At 62.5% G+C, this 14,194-nt stretch overlaps 2 protein-coding genes across 7 annotated transcripts in view; one reads left to right on the top strand and one right to left on the bottom strand.

Annotated features, from left to right (window-relative positions):
* The window catches only part of BCORL1 (BCL6 corepressor like 1), a 35,235-nt gene extending 29,394 nt beyond the window's left edge, over positions 1-5,841 (top strand). Inside the window, exons 14-16 of one of the 6 annotated variants that reach the window (XR_012675656.1) lie at positions 694-2,637; positions 2,814-2,891; positions 3,690-5,841. Coding sequence is in view for 1 of the 6 variants with exons in the window: in XM_075162626.1 (XP_075018727.1) it covers positions 694-970 (277 nt within the window). In the remaining 5 variants the exon portion in view is untranslated. Of the gene's footprint in view, positions 1-693 lie in introns of all 6 variants that reach the window. The other 5 variants (XR_012675655.1, XR_012675654.1, XR_012675653.1 and 2 more) reach the window with 5 other exon arrangements.
* A 1,036-nt stretch (positions 5,842-6,877) lies between these two features.
* LOC142087876 (uncharacterized) lies at positions 6,878-14,091 on the bottom strand. The gene is made up of 9 exons (XM_075162627.1): positions 12,764-14,091; positions 12,482-12,610; positions 11,337-12,341; positions 10,149-10,934; positions 9,313-9,762; positions 8,477-8,926; positions 7,641-8,042; positions 7,413-7,482; positions 6,878-7,210 (listed from the first exon to the last, which is right to left on the bottom strand). The coding sequence occupies exons 1-9, from the start codon at positions 12,866-12,868 to the stop codon at positions 7,092-7,094; spliced, it is 3,516 nt and encodes a 1,171-aa protein (XP_075018728.1). The 5' UTR covers positions 12,869-14,091; the 3' UTR covers positions 6,878-7,091.
* Between the last annotated feature and the right edge of the window lie 103 nt (positions 14,092-14,194).

Raw genomic sequence — 14,194 nt, 5'->3', positions numbered from 1 at the left:
CGTGCCTGTCAGGGGGCCTCCCTCTCTTCTCCCTCTCCTGTTGCTCCTCGCCCCATTTTTCTCCAGCGGTGGTCAGCAGCAGCTTGCATCGATGGGCCTGAGTAGATGGTTTCCCCTCCGTCATGGGGAAGGCTAAATCAGGCCACAGCCCTGGAGCAGTCCTCCCTTTTGCACCTCCTGTGACCCCATGGCTATTGCGCTTGCTTGGACTGCAGGGGGGAGAGAGGCGACTTGGAAGCGGCAGCAACAAAAGTGCTACTTTTCCGTTTAGGGAATTTCCGTGCCTGCCAATTCCTGCCCATCCAGAGGGGCACGTACAGCGCCCAGGAGAAATGGCCGGGCGGGAAATGGAGCCTCTGGTGTGGCTTATTGCTGGGTGGGGATGCTGCCGGGACACCTTTTAAGGCGTAACTTTCCCACCGCTGTCCCTGTCTTGCTCTGAGCGCTTTAAAAGATGTGACCTGCAAAGCAGCAATCCCAGCAAACCCGGGCGCGTCTCTGAGCCTAGGTCCTGTACGTGTGGTCTGTCCGGAGCCTGCGGAGGAGGACCACGTGGAGAACAGTGCCTGGAGCTCACCGGCAGCGCTGCGTCGAGGGGAGGGCCGGCGTGCCGGCAGCTGGGAGGCGGTGAGGTGGGCAGCGTGCCTGCGGACCCCCCGCCCCTAACCCGCCATGCTCTTGCCGTCCTCGCAGGCCCTGCAACTGGTTCCTCTTCTCCGACGTGCTCAAGCGGCTGAAGCTGTCCTCCCGCATATTCCAGGCGCGCTTCCCGCACTTGGAGATCGCCACGCTGCCCAAGGCGGAGTTCCAGCGCCAGGTCTCTCTCAGCCAGGTGCTGGCGCAGGAGGAGGTGCAGGAGGGTCCTGAGCCGGCGCAGGGCACTGCAGAGACAGTGGAGCTGGTGCACTACGAGCCTGAGCTGCTGCAGCTGCTGGGTTCGGCAGTGGAGTACCAGGCCTGGAGCAGCTGACGGGGACAGATCACTCCCGGCATCACGAGGCAATAATAAGGACCAACGGGAAGCAGCCCTCTCAGCGCCAGCAGCAGGGACCCGAGTCTTTGGCCAGCCAGTCCTCCTCTCCTCAAGGTCTCCTCCAGATGGGGAGAGAGGACCCTTGCCTCCAAGGACTTCCCAGGGTCCCTTCATGACGAGCAGTGGCGGTGGCAGCCGTCAGCCCCATCCAGCTATGGCGGGCGATGAAGCCCTCTCCCGCGGGGCTGCGTGAGCCGGAGCTCGTGGGGCAGCGGCGGCTTCGGCTCCGCCGAAGCAAGGGGTGGTGGGTGCCGCTGCCCCTCCCCACCTGACCCCATGGAACTGCGCCTCTCTGTTTGCCCTCCCCCTCCCAACGTCTTCCATAGTATTTATTTAATTAGTATTTAATTTGTAACGTTTCCTTTGTTTTTGCTGAGTCTGTATCACTGTGATGGTGAGCTCCGGGCTAGGGGATGAGGGCTTCCTCCGGCCCCTCTCCAATGCTCCCCGAGGCCGGCGCTCCCCGGGAACAGCCAGCCCCTGAGCCACAGACCCGGGGGATCACGGCCCTCGAGGGCCGGGCTCTCGCACCTCGGCTGAGCGCCTGGGGACAGTCACTTCCCTTAGCTTTGGAGCTGGCTTCTGCTGCAGGTGCTCACCCGCCAGCCGAGAGCCGGCCCCGCTGCTCCATCCTCTCACCGGGCTCCTTCCTGCATCTCATTCGTGCTGCTGCTCCCACTCCCCGGCGGCTGCCACACGGGCAGGCGCAGCCTGCGGCCCCCACGCGCACCCCACGCTTCCCGGCAGCTTGTCCCCCCGCCCCGGGGTCTCTCGCCACTGCAGAAGCCCCCTCCTTGCCCTGCGCCGTGTCCGCTCGGCCTCGCCCCGCTCCCCGCACCCCTCCTGTGTCACCAGGAGCAGTTCTCTGGGAGAGAGCGGGCACGGCGCCCCGGTGCGGGGCAGGGCTGCTCCGCTCCTGGGAGATGGTACAGTTTTATTGTACAGGTGCTAACAGGACTGAGGACGGGACAATCTTGGTTTTTCTGGCTCTCCCCTGCTCCGCAGCGGGAGCGTTGGGTGGGTTTTTTTGGTTTGTTCGTTTTTTCTTTGTGTTGTGTTTCTTCCCAGCCAGGGCAGGTGTTACCCCTTCCCCTTGGACCCCCAGCCGCCAGCCTCCCCTCCTGGGGGCCAGGCAGCACCTTGTTTAAGCCGAGGGTTTTTTGCCTTTGGGTGTGTATTCTGGTTGCTCTTTCTGATTTCTGTTTTATTATAAGCAGCAACAGGCTGTGGTGTCAAAAACACTGATGTACAGAAAAAACCTGCATCAGGCCCCCTGTCTCCTGCCTCTTCTTCTTTGTCCCGTGTCTGATGCTGGCTGCGGGCAGGGTTCCTTGCGTGATGGCCCGAGCCGGTGGGCCAGCAAGGGGAGACGACGAGGCTGCCTGCCCCGAGCTGCCCACAGCAGCGCCGGGGCTGGGCACCGGTGCAGGCGCCGAGTGATGTCTTTTTGCGTTGTGCAGCTGTGGAGCAGGGGGACATCGCTGAGCCAGAAAAGCAGTTGGGGAGACTCTGCTGCTCCTCCCAGCGCACGGACACCCGCTCCTGGACTAATGCTGGTAATGGAAGCTCTGCGGCCAAGCCCAAACGCCACCGCTGATCGCCAGGTGAGCCGTATCCAGCTGCAGTGCCCGGCAGCTGGCCGTGGGGCAACTGTTCCCTGTCTGGCTTCAGCCCCGTGGGAGCAGAGGAGGCTCGTGGGGCACTGCTGGGATTTTGTTATTTTTTTTCTTTGAAACATGCCTTGGAAAGATCCATTTTAAACCTGTTTCCCCCAGCCCAGGTGCCCTCCGAGGACACAGGGATGTTTCCGCCTCTGTACATGCCCAGGAGGTACCTGGAGCTCCCACAGTGTCAGCCTGTGAGCAGGAGGCAGCAGAGGGGAGCGAGGGCCGTGGCCGCACGGCCGGCCACACACGCGCACACAAACACAGACTCACGACTACGCAGACTACAATGTACACTATCTATAGCTTCAGAAAGTTCATACGATTTCGTACGATTAAAGACTAATTGGTACAAGAGTGAGGGAACGAGATTTCCCCAACCCCTGCACTCAGCTGGCTGGGGCTGGGCCGTGGGTAGCTGTGCCCACGGGCAGGTGTGGGGGGGTGGTGAGCGTACGGGGGGGCTGTGGCAGTGGGGTGGGGTGGGTGTCTGTGCACACAGGCAGTGGTAGCAGTGATGGGGGGGTGCACGAGCACAGCTGGCTCTGGCAGTGACTGGTGTGGGGGATGTGCACATGCACAGCTGGCCCCTGCAGCAGTGGGAGTCTGTGTGCACCTGCACGCATGTGCACACGCACTGGTGTGTGCACAGCCAGCCACTGCAGCAACATGTGTGTGAGTGCGTGTCTGCATGTCCCCAGGCTCTGCAGCCCAGGTTCACCCCAGCCCTTTGGTGGGGTCCCCACAGTGCCAGGCCCCCGGCTACCACAGGAGCCCCACTTGCATCCCCCCCTTGGAGCACCCATGCTGGGGTTGGCACTGCTGTGCCAGAGCGGCTCCATCCGCCTTCCCAGGGCTTGCTGGGGGCAGGAGGGAGACGCAGCTGCAAGCCCTGGTGCAGGTCAGGGCCCCCCCAGGACAGCGTCTGGACAGCTTTGCTTGCCAGCTGTGTTTTCTCACCACACCTCTCTGTGCCAAACCAACCACCCCAGGGAGAAGCAAATCTATTCTGTGAACCAGCCCAGCCCGGGGCACTGCAGCGCTGCTGGCTCTGCTTTTGGACCAGCTGACCCGAAAGAAGGCACCACGGGTACGTGCTGCCACTCATCCTTGGGCTCTCCTGGGCTGCAGCTCTCCTGCTGGAGCGGGCACCGATCCCCTCCCCGAGGCCCCACCACGGCTGCGCCTGGCTCAGCGCTCGTGCCTGTGCACCCGCCTGCAGAAAATACTGGTGGGAGATGGCATACCCTGGCCAGCTGCCATGGCCAAGCCCTGCCCTGCTCCTCCGCTTCTCCTGGAGCAGAGCTCCATCTCCTGGGTGCAGCTCCCAGGTGATGCTGGTGGTGCATGGGCTGGCCCTGCTGTGGGAGCCTTGCAGAAGCCAGACTTGCTGTAAGGCGGGGTCTGTGCATGCACGGAAAACAAGCTCGGTCTGTGGCAGAATTTGCACTGGTTTGGGTAAAGGGGATTTTCCTACAAGTGCCAGTGAAAGACCAGAGGATTTGCGTGCCAGACCCAGGAGGTAAAGTGGAAAGGAGCGCTTGCTGTTTGTGGCAGTAGCTACCAGCGGGTAAGTAGCAGTTCCTCATCCAGCCCTTTTATCTGTAAGCATTGCATTTTAACAGCACAATTAAATTTCCACGCAGGTTCAAAAAGCCACCTTGAGGCAAATGGCCATCAAACATTTCAGAGCCAAGATCAAAGGCAGAAGCAACCGCCAACAGGAGTGGTGAAGAAGGGAGCGTCAGAGGCTTCACAGGGACAACGAGGGGGATGTAGCCGGGGTGGCGTGCAGAGGAGCCTGCAACATCCAGGAACTGCCGGCTTGCGGTGTGAGCTGGTGCAGCGAGGGCAGCAGTATCTGGAGAGGTCACCGTAGGGCAGGGCTGCCCCCAGGACGCAAGCTGTTCCTACGTGTCTGCAGGAGAGCACGCCCGTCTGCACAACCAGGTGGCTTAAGGAGAGCCAAGGTTAAACCAGAGACACTTTTCCATGGCGACTCCCAGCCTGTCCCACAGCCCAAGAGCAGGGGCGCAACGGCTGGCTGCACCCTCATCTCCGCCAACTGCTAGCTAGCTTCTCCGGCATGGAGATCGCAGCAAACATGGGCGCAGGGGCATCAGGGTTACTGCAGGGGTGCTGAATTTTAGGAAGGAAAGATTTGATCTGAAAAGAAGTGAGTCACTGCAGAAAGCCAGTGAGACCCAGAAGTTCAGGTCCTTAGAAATGATGCAGAGAGGCTTTAAGGAGAAGGGAGCAGAGAATGGGAAGGGAAGCTGGAGGGCAAGAAACAAGCCAGGGGTTTACAACAAGGTCCACGAGGGTATTGGCACCAATCAGAGCCACTTCAGAAAACTGGAAGTCCAAAGACTGCAACAGAAGGCTAAAGGAGGAGAAAAGACAGTGGCAAAACAGAGTAGAAAATGGCCCAAGGTGTTGGCTGGCAAGAGCAGAAAGCCTGAAAAACGAAGACTAGATATCCAAGTCAGCAGCAGACATTCAGCAAGGACAAAGACCATGGCTGAGCAACTTGGTCATTACCTGCCCCTGCCGTGACCGTAGTGGTGTGGAGGATGCCAGCTCAGCCTCTGCCAATACTGGAGGGAAGGTGGTGCTGGAGCATGGCAAAGGCAAGGAGGATGAGGGACTGGCCCAGAGCCCCCCCACAGAGCCAGCAAGCTTTCCAAGAGCCCCACAGGACACTGCTGGGCTGGTACCTGAACGTACTCAGTCTGATGGAAAACAGCTGCTGGTCCAGGGATATAAAACCTGTTTTAATCTCTGCAATGAAAGCCTTGCCCGGCCATATCTTCAGAATGAGAGGCACAAGGCACGCGATTGCTTCTGGCAGGTCATTGAGATGGCTGTAAGAGAAGAGACCAAAGGCAGCAGGAATGCCCTGATGTGGTGTCTGGAAGGACAGCCTTGATCACGCACCGCCGAGGGACTCACCGATGGGGTACACCGCTGCACTCGCTGCCAATGATGGGAGAACACCAGAGCAGTGGAGGAGGGTGTCAAAAAGTGGAGGGGCAAGTGGCTCACGTAGGTGCTCCTACACCCCCCCGCAACGGGGAGGAACCTCGTGAGACCAAGGTGATGGAGTGCAGTGCAAGCATTAGGTAAAACACCAAATTTATGATAGATCTCAAATGTTCAAAGTCCTTGATTTGAACTGGAGACAGGCGGATGGGAAGGGAGCTTGAGAGGATCCAGCCAGACTGCTGGCTTGCCACCAGCAACAGTCCAAGGCTCTTCCCAACTAATGCTGGGACACCCAAAGGACAGAGATTGCCTCAAAACATTGGTGTTGGCATAGTCGCTCCTGGACGTCGTTCCCAGGGACGTGCTGGAGGAGCAGGGCTCTCCCTGGGGCCAGTGGTGCCAGACAGGCTTGAGGCCCTCTGGGATTGCCCCCGGCCGTGGGACTGAGCAGAGGGGAGGCTCTGTGACCAGCGCCGGGGGCGGGGTGGTGCACTGGCCGGTCAGTTGGGCGCCGGGGGTGGTGGCACTCGGCGTCCTGAGCCCGGCTGGCAGCTGCTTAATAGGCAGGTTCGGCTGCTCTCCTTTCCTCTGGAGATGGAGCGTGGGAGGGCTCATGCTGACAGTCAGGGCAGGGGAGGCTCCCGCACTGGGGGTGGCAGTGGTGGTGCTGGAGGCCAGGCAGTCTTGGGAGGGCCTTGGACGGGGCAGAGGAACACGCTGCTGGGGACCCCAAGAAGTCCAGCAAAGGCAAGTGCCAAGCACTGGCCTGGGGATGGGGTGAGGTGGCCCCCACAGGAGGTGGGGCCGAGGCCAGGTGGCTGGAGAGCAGCAGTGGCTCTGGGAAGGGCCCTGGAGGTCAAGGTGGGCAGGGGTGGGCAGTGTGTTTGGGCAGCAAGGCATGGGCAGCACCGCAGGGAAGGGCTTTCTCTGCGCCGCTGGGCCCAGGGGAGGCTGTACCTGGGCACCGGGTGTGGGCTGGGGCTGCCGGGGTCCAGGCAGACACGGGCACCATGGGGCGAGGGAAGCGGAGGCACCAGCTGGTCAGGAGCTGGAGCGCCGGAGGCTCGGGCAGAGGCCGAGGGCGCGGGCTCTGCTCAGCCTGGAGAAGGGGGAGCACAGGGGCTCTCCAGCTCTGCCTGCTGGCATGGGCTGCACCCGTCTTTCTGCCGAGATGGACCAGGCACGGACGAGCACTGGGGGAAAATCGGCCTCTTTTATTGGCCTCAGAAAGCGTCCACGGCCGAGTGGAGGCTGGCAGCACAACGTCCTCAGTGCAGCTGAATGCCTGGGGCGCCGTCCACGCACCCATCCCTCGCGTGCCTCCCGTGCCGCTCCCTCTGGACGCTGCAACGGGCTCAGGGCCAGCCGCCATCTCTGGGGATGTGCCTGGTGCTGGCAGCGGGGCGCTGCTACTCTTGCTGTCCCGCGATGCAGTTGCAGTGGAGAGCCCTGCGCAGAGCCCTGAGGGCCCTCCTGAAGAGGGAGGGCCGTCGCTGTCGAGCCAGAGTGTGCGGGAGGGCGGCGATGCCTGTGGGGGAAGGAGAGCTGTAGGTGAGGGGCTGGGTGGGCGAGGGGCAAGCTCCTGCCTGCCCCGCCCCCACCGAGGGCTTTCCCCAGGGAGGGGTGGCCGGGACATGGCCAGCCCCCGTGCGCACAGTGCTGCCAGCCTGCCCTGGGTGCTGCTCGCCAGGCCTGCCCTCGCCGGAGCGGCGATTGACTTGGGGACGTACCTGGGTCGTCCTGCGGCACGTCCCTGCAGCCGGAGGAGAGCTGTGCGTCGCCTCTGTGCTTGGGGGCCACCTGCACGGGGAGAGCGAGAGCACAGGCATGGGATGGAGGGGATGTCAGCGCGATGACACGGAGAGCACCAGGCATCTCCCTGCCGCGCACAGCCCGGGTGCTGCGCCTGCCTCTGGCACCTCGGGACGCCCGGTGCCGGCCACGCGCGCCTGGCTCACCTGGTGCCGAAGGTCCCGAGCCAAGGGAGAAGCCGCTGCGCCTCCTCCTTTGTCCTCTGCTGGGGCGAGGTGGGGTGTGCCAGCGACTGCCAGAGGGTTTTGAGGCCATGAAGAAGCCACTGCTTCCTCGTGCGCTGCCGGGGAGACAACGGCTGTGCTGGTCTCTCCTTGATGGTCTCCAGCTGAGGGAGACTCGGTGTCTTGAGGGGCTGCAGGTGTTCTCGCTGCCATTGCCGCATCCGTGCTTCGCACCAGGTCCTGCTCTTCTGCCGGCTGCTGGCCGGGTCCCTGGATCACGACCACAGCCCTGCGCACGACCTCTCTCGCGATGTACTGGACTGTGTCCAGCAGAGCCGTGTCGCTGGCTGTGGGGCTGTGCGGGGCGGGTGCCTGGCTCTCTGCCTGGAGAAAAGGAGGCCGAGGGGAGACCTTATCACTCTCTACAACTACCTGAAAGGAGGTTGTAGCGAGGTCAGGGTCGGTCTCTTCTCCCCCCATATCAAGCCATGGGACAAGAGGAAATGGCATCAAGTTGCACCAGGGGAGGTTTAGACTGGATATTAGGAAAAATTTCTTCACCCAAAGGGTTGTCAAGCATTGGGACAGGCTGCCCAGGGAAGTGGTTGGGTCACCATCCCTGGAGGGATTTAAAATATGTGTAGATGTGGCGCTTAGAGACATCGTTTAGGGATGATGAGCACAGGCAGGGGATGGAGGGGATGTCAGCGGGATGACAGGGAGAGCACCAGGCATCTCCCTGCCGCGCACAGCCCGGGTGCTGCGCCTGCCTCTGGCACCTCGGGACACCCGGTGCTGGCCACGCGCGCCTGGCTCACCTGGTGCCGAAGGTCCTGAGCCAAGGGAGAAGCCGCTGCGCCTCCTCCTTTGTCCTCTGCTGGGGCAAGGTGGGGTGTGCCAGCGACTGCCGGAGGGTTTTGAGGCCATGAAGAAGCCACTGCTTCCTCGTGCGCTGCCGGGGAGACAACGGCTGTGCTGGTCTCTCCTTGATGGTCTCCAGCCGAGGGAGACTCGGTGTCTTGAGGGGCTGCAGGTGTTCTCGCTGCCATTGCCGAATCTGTCCTTTGCACCAGGTCCTGCTCTTCTGCCGGCTGCTGGCCGGGTCCCTGGATCACGACCACAGCCCTGCGCACGACCTCTCTCGCGATGTACTGGACTGTGTCCAGCAGAGCCGTGTCGCTGGCTGTGGGGCTGTGCGGGGCAGGTGCCTGGCTCTCTGCCTGGAGAAAAGGAGGCCGAGGGGAGACCTTATCACTCTCTACAACTACCTGAAAGGAGGTTGTAGCGAGGTCAGGGTCGGTCTCTTCTCCCCCCGTATCAAGCCATGGGACAAGAGGAAATGGCATCAAGTTGCACCAGGGGAGGTTTAGACTGGATATTAGGAAAAATTTCTTCACCCAAAGGGTTGTCAAGCATTGGGACAGGCTGCCCAGGGAAGTGGTTGGGTCACCATCCCTGGAGGTATTTAAAATATGTGTAGATGTGGCGCTTAGAGACATCGTTTAGGGATGATGAGCACAGGCAGGGGATGGAGGGGATGTCAGCGGGATGACACGGAGAGCACCAGGCATCTCCCTGCCGCGCACAGCCCGGGTGCTGCGCCTGCCTCTGGCACCTCGGGACGCCCGGTGCCGGCCACGCGCGCCTGGCTCACCTGGTGCCGAAGGTCCCGAGCCAAGGGAGAAGCCGCTGCGCCTCCTCCTTTGTCCTCTGCTGGGGCAAGGTGGGGTGTGCCAGCGACTGCCGGAGGGTTTTGAGGCCATGAAGAAGCCACTGCTTCCTCGTGCGCTGCCGGGGAGACAACGGCTGTGCTGGTCTCTCCTTGATGGTCTCCAGCTGAGGGAGACTCGGTGTCTTGAGGGGCTGCAGGTGTTCTCGCTGCCATTGCCGCATCCGTGCTTCGCACCAGGTCCTGCTCTTCTGCCGGCTGCTGGCCGGGTCCCTGGATCACGACCACAGCCCTGCGCACGACCTCTCTCGCGATGTACTGGACTGTGTCCAGCAGAGCCGTGTCGCTGGCTGTGGGGCTGTGCGGGGCGGGTGCCTGGCTCTCTGCCTGGAGAAAAGGAGGCCGAGGGGAGACCTTATCACTCTCTACAACTACCTGAAAGGAGGTTGTAGCGAGGTCAGGGTCGGTCTCTTCTCCCCCCATATCAAGCCATGGGACAAGAGGAAATGGCATCAAGTTGCACCAGGGGAGGTTTAGACTGGATATTAGGAAAAATTTCTTCACCCAAAGGGTTGTCAAGCATTGGGACAGGCTGCCCAGGGAAGTGGTTGGGTCACCATCCCTGGAGGGATTTAAAATATGTGTAGATGTGGCGCTTAGAGACATCGTTTAGGGATGATGAGCACAGGCAGGGGATGGAGGGGATGTCAGCGGGATGACACGGAGAGCACCAGGCATCTCCCTGCCGCACACAGCCCGGGTGCTGCGCCTGCCTCTGGCACCTCGGGACGCCCGGTGCCGGCCACGCGCGCCTGGCTCACCTGGTGCCGAAGGTCCCGAGCCAAGGGAGAAGCCGCTGCGCCTCCTCCTTTGTCCTCTGCTGGGGCAAGGTGGGGTGTGCCAGCGACTGCCGGAGGGTTTTGAGGCCATGAAGAAGCCACTGCTTCCTCGTGCGCTGCCGGGGAGACAACGGCTGTGCTGGTCTCTCCTTGATGGTCTCCAGCTGAGGGAGACTCGGTGTCTTGAGGGGCTGCAGGTGTTCTCGCTGCCATTGCCGCATCCGTGCTTTGCACCGGGTCCTGCTCTTCTGCCGGCTGCTGGCCGGGTCCCTGGATCACGGCCACAGCCCTGCGCACGACCTCTCTCGCGATGTACTGGACTGTGTCCAGCAGAGCCGTGTCGCTGGCTGTGGGGCTGTGCGGGGCGGGTGCCTGGCTCTCTGCCTGTGCTGCTGTGGCCTGCTCGCCCCAGACAGGAGAAGCTGATGCTTTTGCCTCCTCTTGTTCTGCAGGAGCCAGAGGCGTGCGTTGCCCCTCTTCCTCGGGAGCTCCAGCCAGGGCAGAAGCTGCCGGCTCGGCGTCCAGGAGCCCCGCCGGGGCAGGAGACATGCTCCGCAGGTTGCCGGCTGCCTCTCCTGCCGCCTCTGCGCCCGTGCTGCTGGGCCAACCGGGCCCCTCCTGGGGACCAGCGTGGGGGTCCTGGAAGAGCTCCGGGACCAAGGGTTTTACCCGGGGGCTGGAGATGGTGATGTCTTCCCCTTGGGACAGCTCTTTGTCACTGTTGTCTTCCCACTCCTCCTCCTCCTCGGCCAAGGCCCCTGGCTTCTCCTATAAAGACATTAACAATAAAAGTAGAGCTAAGGAGAATCTCCAGCCTTTATTAGATGTGGTGCTTAGGGACGTGGTTTAGTGGTGGACTTGGCAGTGCTAGTTTAGCCATTGGACGTGATGATCTTAAGGGTCTTTTCCAACCAAAACAATTCTATGAGTCTATGATTCTGTGGTTGTATCTGAAAGGAGAGAGGGGGATTTGTAAAGGTACCCTGGCTCCCACCAGCAAATGCCTGCCGGGGACCTGCCAGCAGCGGCTGCTGGGACAGGGATGCGGGAGACGATCGGGCTGCAGCTGTGCGGTGCAGCTGTGCCGCGCAGCGCCTGGCCCAGGCAGAGGGAGGGAGGCTCATCCCCCTGTCCTGTCCCATGTCATCCCATCCCGTCCTTGGCACTCACCTGCCTGGCTCTGGCATTGAGCCGCCCCGACCGTGTCGGGGAGAAACGCTGCTCCTTGCTCTCCTGCTGCTGGAGCTCGCTCTCCTTCGGGCCGTCCTGCTGCTGCCCGGTGCGGGCCAGGCAGCTCCTCTCCAGCTCCTCCGGAGGCTCCGTCTTGGTGGACAGGATGGGCACATACGCCACGACACCCAGGTAGCGTGCCCACAACAACCTGCTGTTGACGCAGGACTTGACGCGCGCCGGCAGCGTTCCTGGGTCGTGCTCTGTCGCTTGTCCCTGGAGATCTAGCCCCGCGTCCCTGCCCGGGGACGCTGGTGCAGGGGCCCTGCCTGCAGCACTGGTGCCCTCGCAAGCATGGGGATCAGGTGCGGGCTGAGCTGCGGGGGCCTGGCCGCCGTCGGCCACCCAGACCTCGTCTGTTCTTGCCGTCATCACCACAGCCGTGCTCTGTGCCCGGTTCTGCTGTGCTGCCGGCTGCTGGCTGGGCCCCCGGCTCCCAGTCAAAACCTTGCTCATGACCTCACTCACAAGGCACCGGGCTGCCTCCCTCACCGCTGCGGCATGGGCTGTGGGCCTGTGCGGGGCAGGGCTCCAGCTCTCCATCCTCGCGGCTGTGCCCTGGTCACTGCGGATGCCCCAAGAAGACGGGCCAAGCTGTTGGCGGCTGCTGCCTGTGGTGCTGCTGGCTGTCTCCATGCAGGCAGATGCGCGGGGTGCTGCTGGCAGAGGAGACAGCTTGCAGCAGGTTCTGGCAGCTCTTGGTGGCAGAGCTGCGGGTGCGTGCCTGGGCGCGTGCCCGGCTGCCACTTCCTGCCTGGGGAGAGACAGCAGCTTGCTGCAGGCTCTGGCAGCTCCTGGTGGCCAAGCTGCGGGTGCGTGCCCGGGTGCCGCTGCCTGCCTGGGGAGAGGCGGCAAGGCTGGCAGACGGGCTGTGTCCTCCTGCGTTGTCACCCTGTTGCAGGGCAGTGCCACCCTGTGCACCAGGCTGTCCGTCTGCAAGAGAAGCTGAGGAGAGAGGCCGTGTGACTGTGGCTCTTGTCCCCGTGCCCCGGCTGGAGGAGCTCCTGCGGCCGGGCTCCCCTGCCAGCCCCCAGGGCAGTTCCTGGGATCGGGAAGATCGGCCCCGTCTCCCTCGGGCTCCCTACCTGTGCGCGGCGGCTCCCGGCCGTCTGCGAGCTCTCCGGGCAGGGGAGCCGTGGCAGCCTGTCCCCATGGCGGGACGAGGCCCGGCTCTGGCTGCCCTGCGGCGCTGCCTGTGGCTCTCTGCGGCCCACCTGCGGGCAGGAGGAGGAGGAGGAGGCGCGGGATGGAGGCGGCTGCCTTGGCACAGCGGCCCCCACAGTGCCGGCAAGCCCGGCCCCGGCACCAAGGCAGCTCCGTGCGGCCCCGTCCCACCCCCGGCCTCTCCCTCCTGCCCCGTCCCTCACCTGGCGCCTCTTCTGCAGGCTCGGCAGCCTGTTGGCGGGCTGGGCATGCTCCTTCGCCTCCTCATCCATGGGCATCTTCGGCATCGTCTGCCGCCGACCTGCCATGGCCACCCAGGGGAGATGCTGCCTCCTGAGGGAGGTGCTCTCCTGGGAGTGGGCACCCCAGGGCTCTCGCGCCTTAAATACCCCCACTGTCACCGCGGGGACCCCCGTCACAATGGCCTCTGGGCACGATGAGGGCCCCCATCACAAAGCCCTGGCGGTCGCTGTGGAGACGCCCACGCCTGGGACCGGCTGGGACCGGTGCGGGGCAGCCCCCGCTCTGCCCTCACAGAGGCCTTTTATGACGGGTGTTACCCCCTTTTATAAGAGAAGGGCCACGCAAGGTGGAGCGTGACCTGCCACAGCACCAGCTGGGCTTTGGCACAGTGCAGCTGGGATTAAGACTCTGCCACTGGGGCAAGATCCCAGGCTCGCCTCCCGGCACACCTAATGGAAGCACAGGCCCTCACATGCTCCCCGTGAGGACCGCGATTCCTGGGGACCGAGCTCAGTCGTGATTCTCTAACGGATTCTCCCTCCCTGCAGCAGCAATCCTGGGCCCCTTCTCACGTTCACACTTGAACCTCATCCTGAAACAGAGGCTGGTGTCCTCTCCCGTGTTGGTGTCCAGGCCCTGTGAGGAAGAGCTGGACCTCTTGGCCTGGTGGCTGAAGGCCTGTGGCGCTCACTTTCCCTGCAGCTGACGTATCAGTTTCTCAGGCTGAGGAACAGCTCCAGCCTAAGCAGAAATAATTGCAGACCATGGGATGAGCTTTCTGGTAACAGCGGAGCACTCCTTGTGGCAGGGGAAGCAGGGGCAGCCTACAGACCCTCAGCTGCACACCCTTCCCCTCACAGGCCAGAGGCATCAACCTGTCTCCAAGTGCATAGTGAAACACTACCTCTCCCTCCGACTGCCACCCCACCGTGCAGTGTTGCGGCCCGCTCCTGCGTCCCTTTTACCTGGCATGCACAGCCGAGAGCTCAGTGTTAACAGAAAGCACCCAAATTCCCACATGGTGGCTGGAGAGCTGATAACATGCTCCTGACATCATCACACACCCTGGGTCCAGCATCACCAGTGACTGGTTCTGTGCTCTCCAAACCTACGTTAGTGCCCCTCCTCCACTGCGCTCATAATTTAGTCCCTTATCTCCTGCCTTAGCAACTCTAAGCCTCTCTCCTTACTGTTCCCATCCCTTCTACACCCCATCTTATACTGGTCTCCAGGCTGGAGCACACACCTGGCTTCAAATGCAAGCTTACATGGGAGCCGCTGCATCCTGTACTATTTCATCCCATCGGGATGTACTTTTCCTACACAGGCAGCACTTGCTGCCAAGAGCACAGCCCTCCACGCAGCTAGCCGGCAGGACTGCAAGCTCACCA

Source organism: Calonectris borealis, chromosome 13 (genome assembly GCF_964195595.1).
Source record: "Calonectris borealis chromosome 13, bCalBor7.hap1.2, whole genome shotgun sequence".
Classification (NCBI taxonomy): Eukaryota; Metazoa; Chordata; class Aves; order Procellariiformes; family Procellariidae; genus Calonectris; species Calonectris borealis.
Note: the sequence above shows the minus strand (reverse complement) of the source record. Positions and strands in the feature narration are given on the sequence as shown.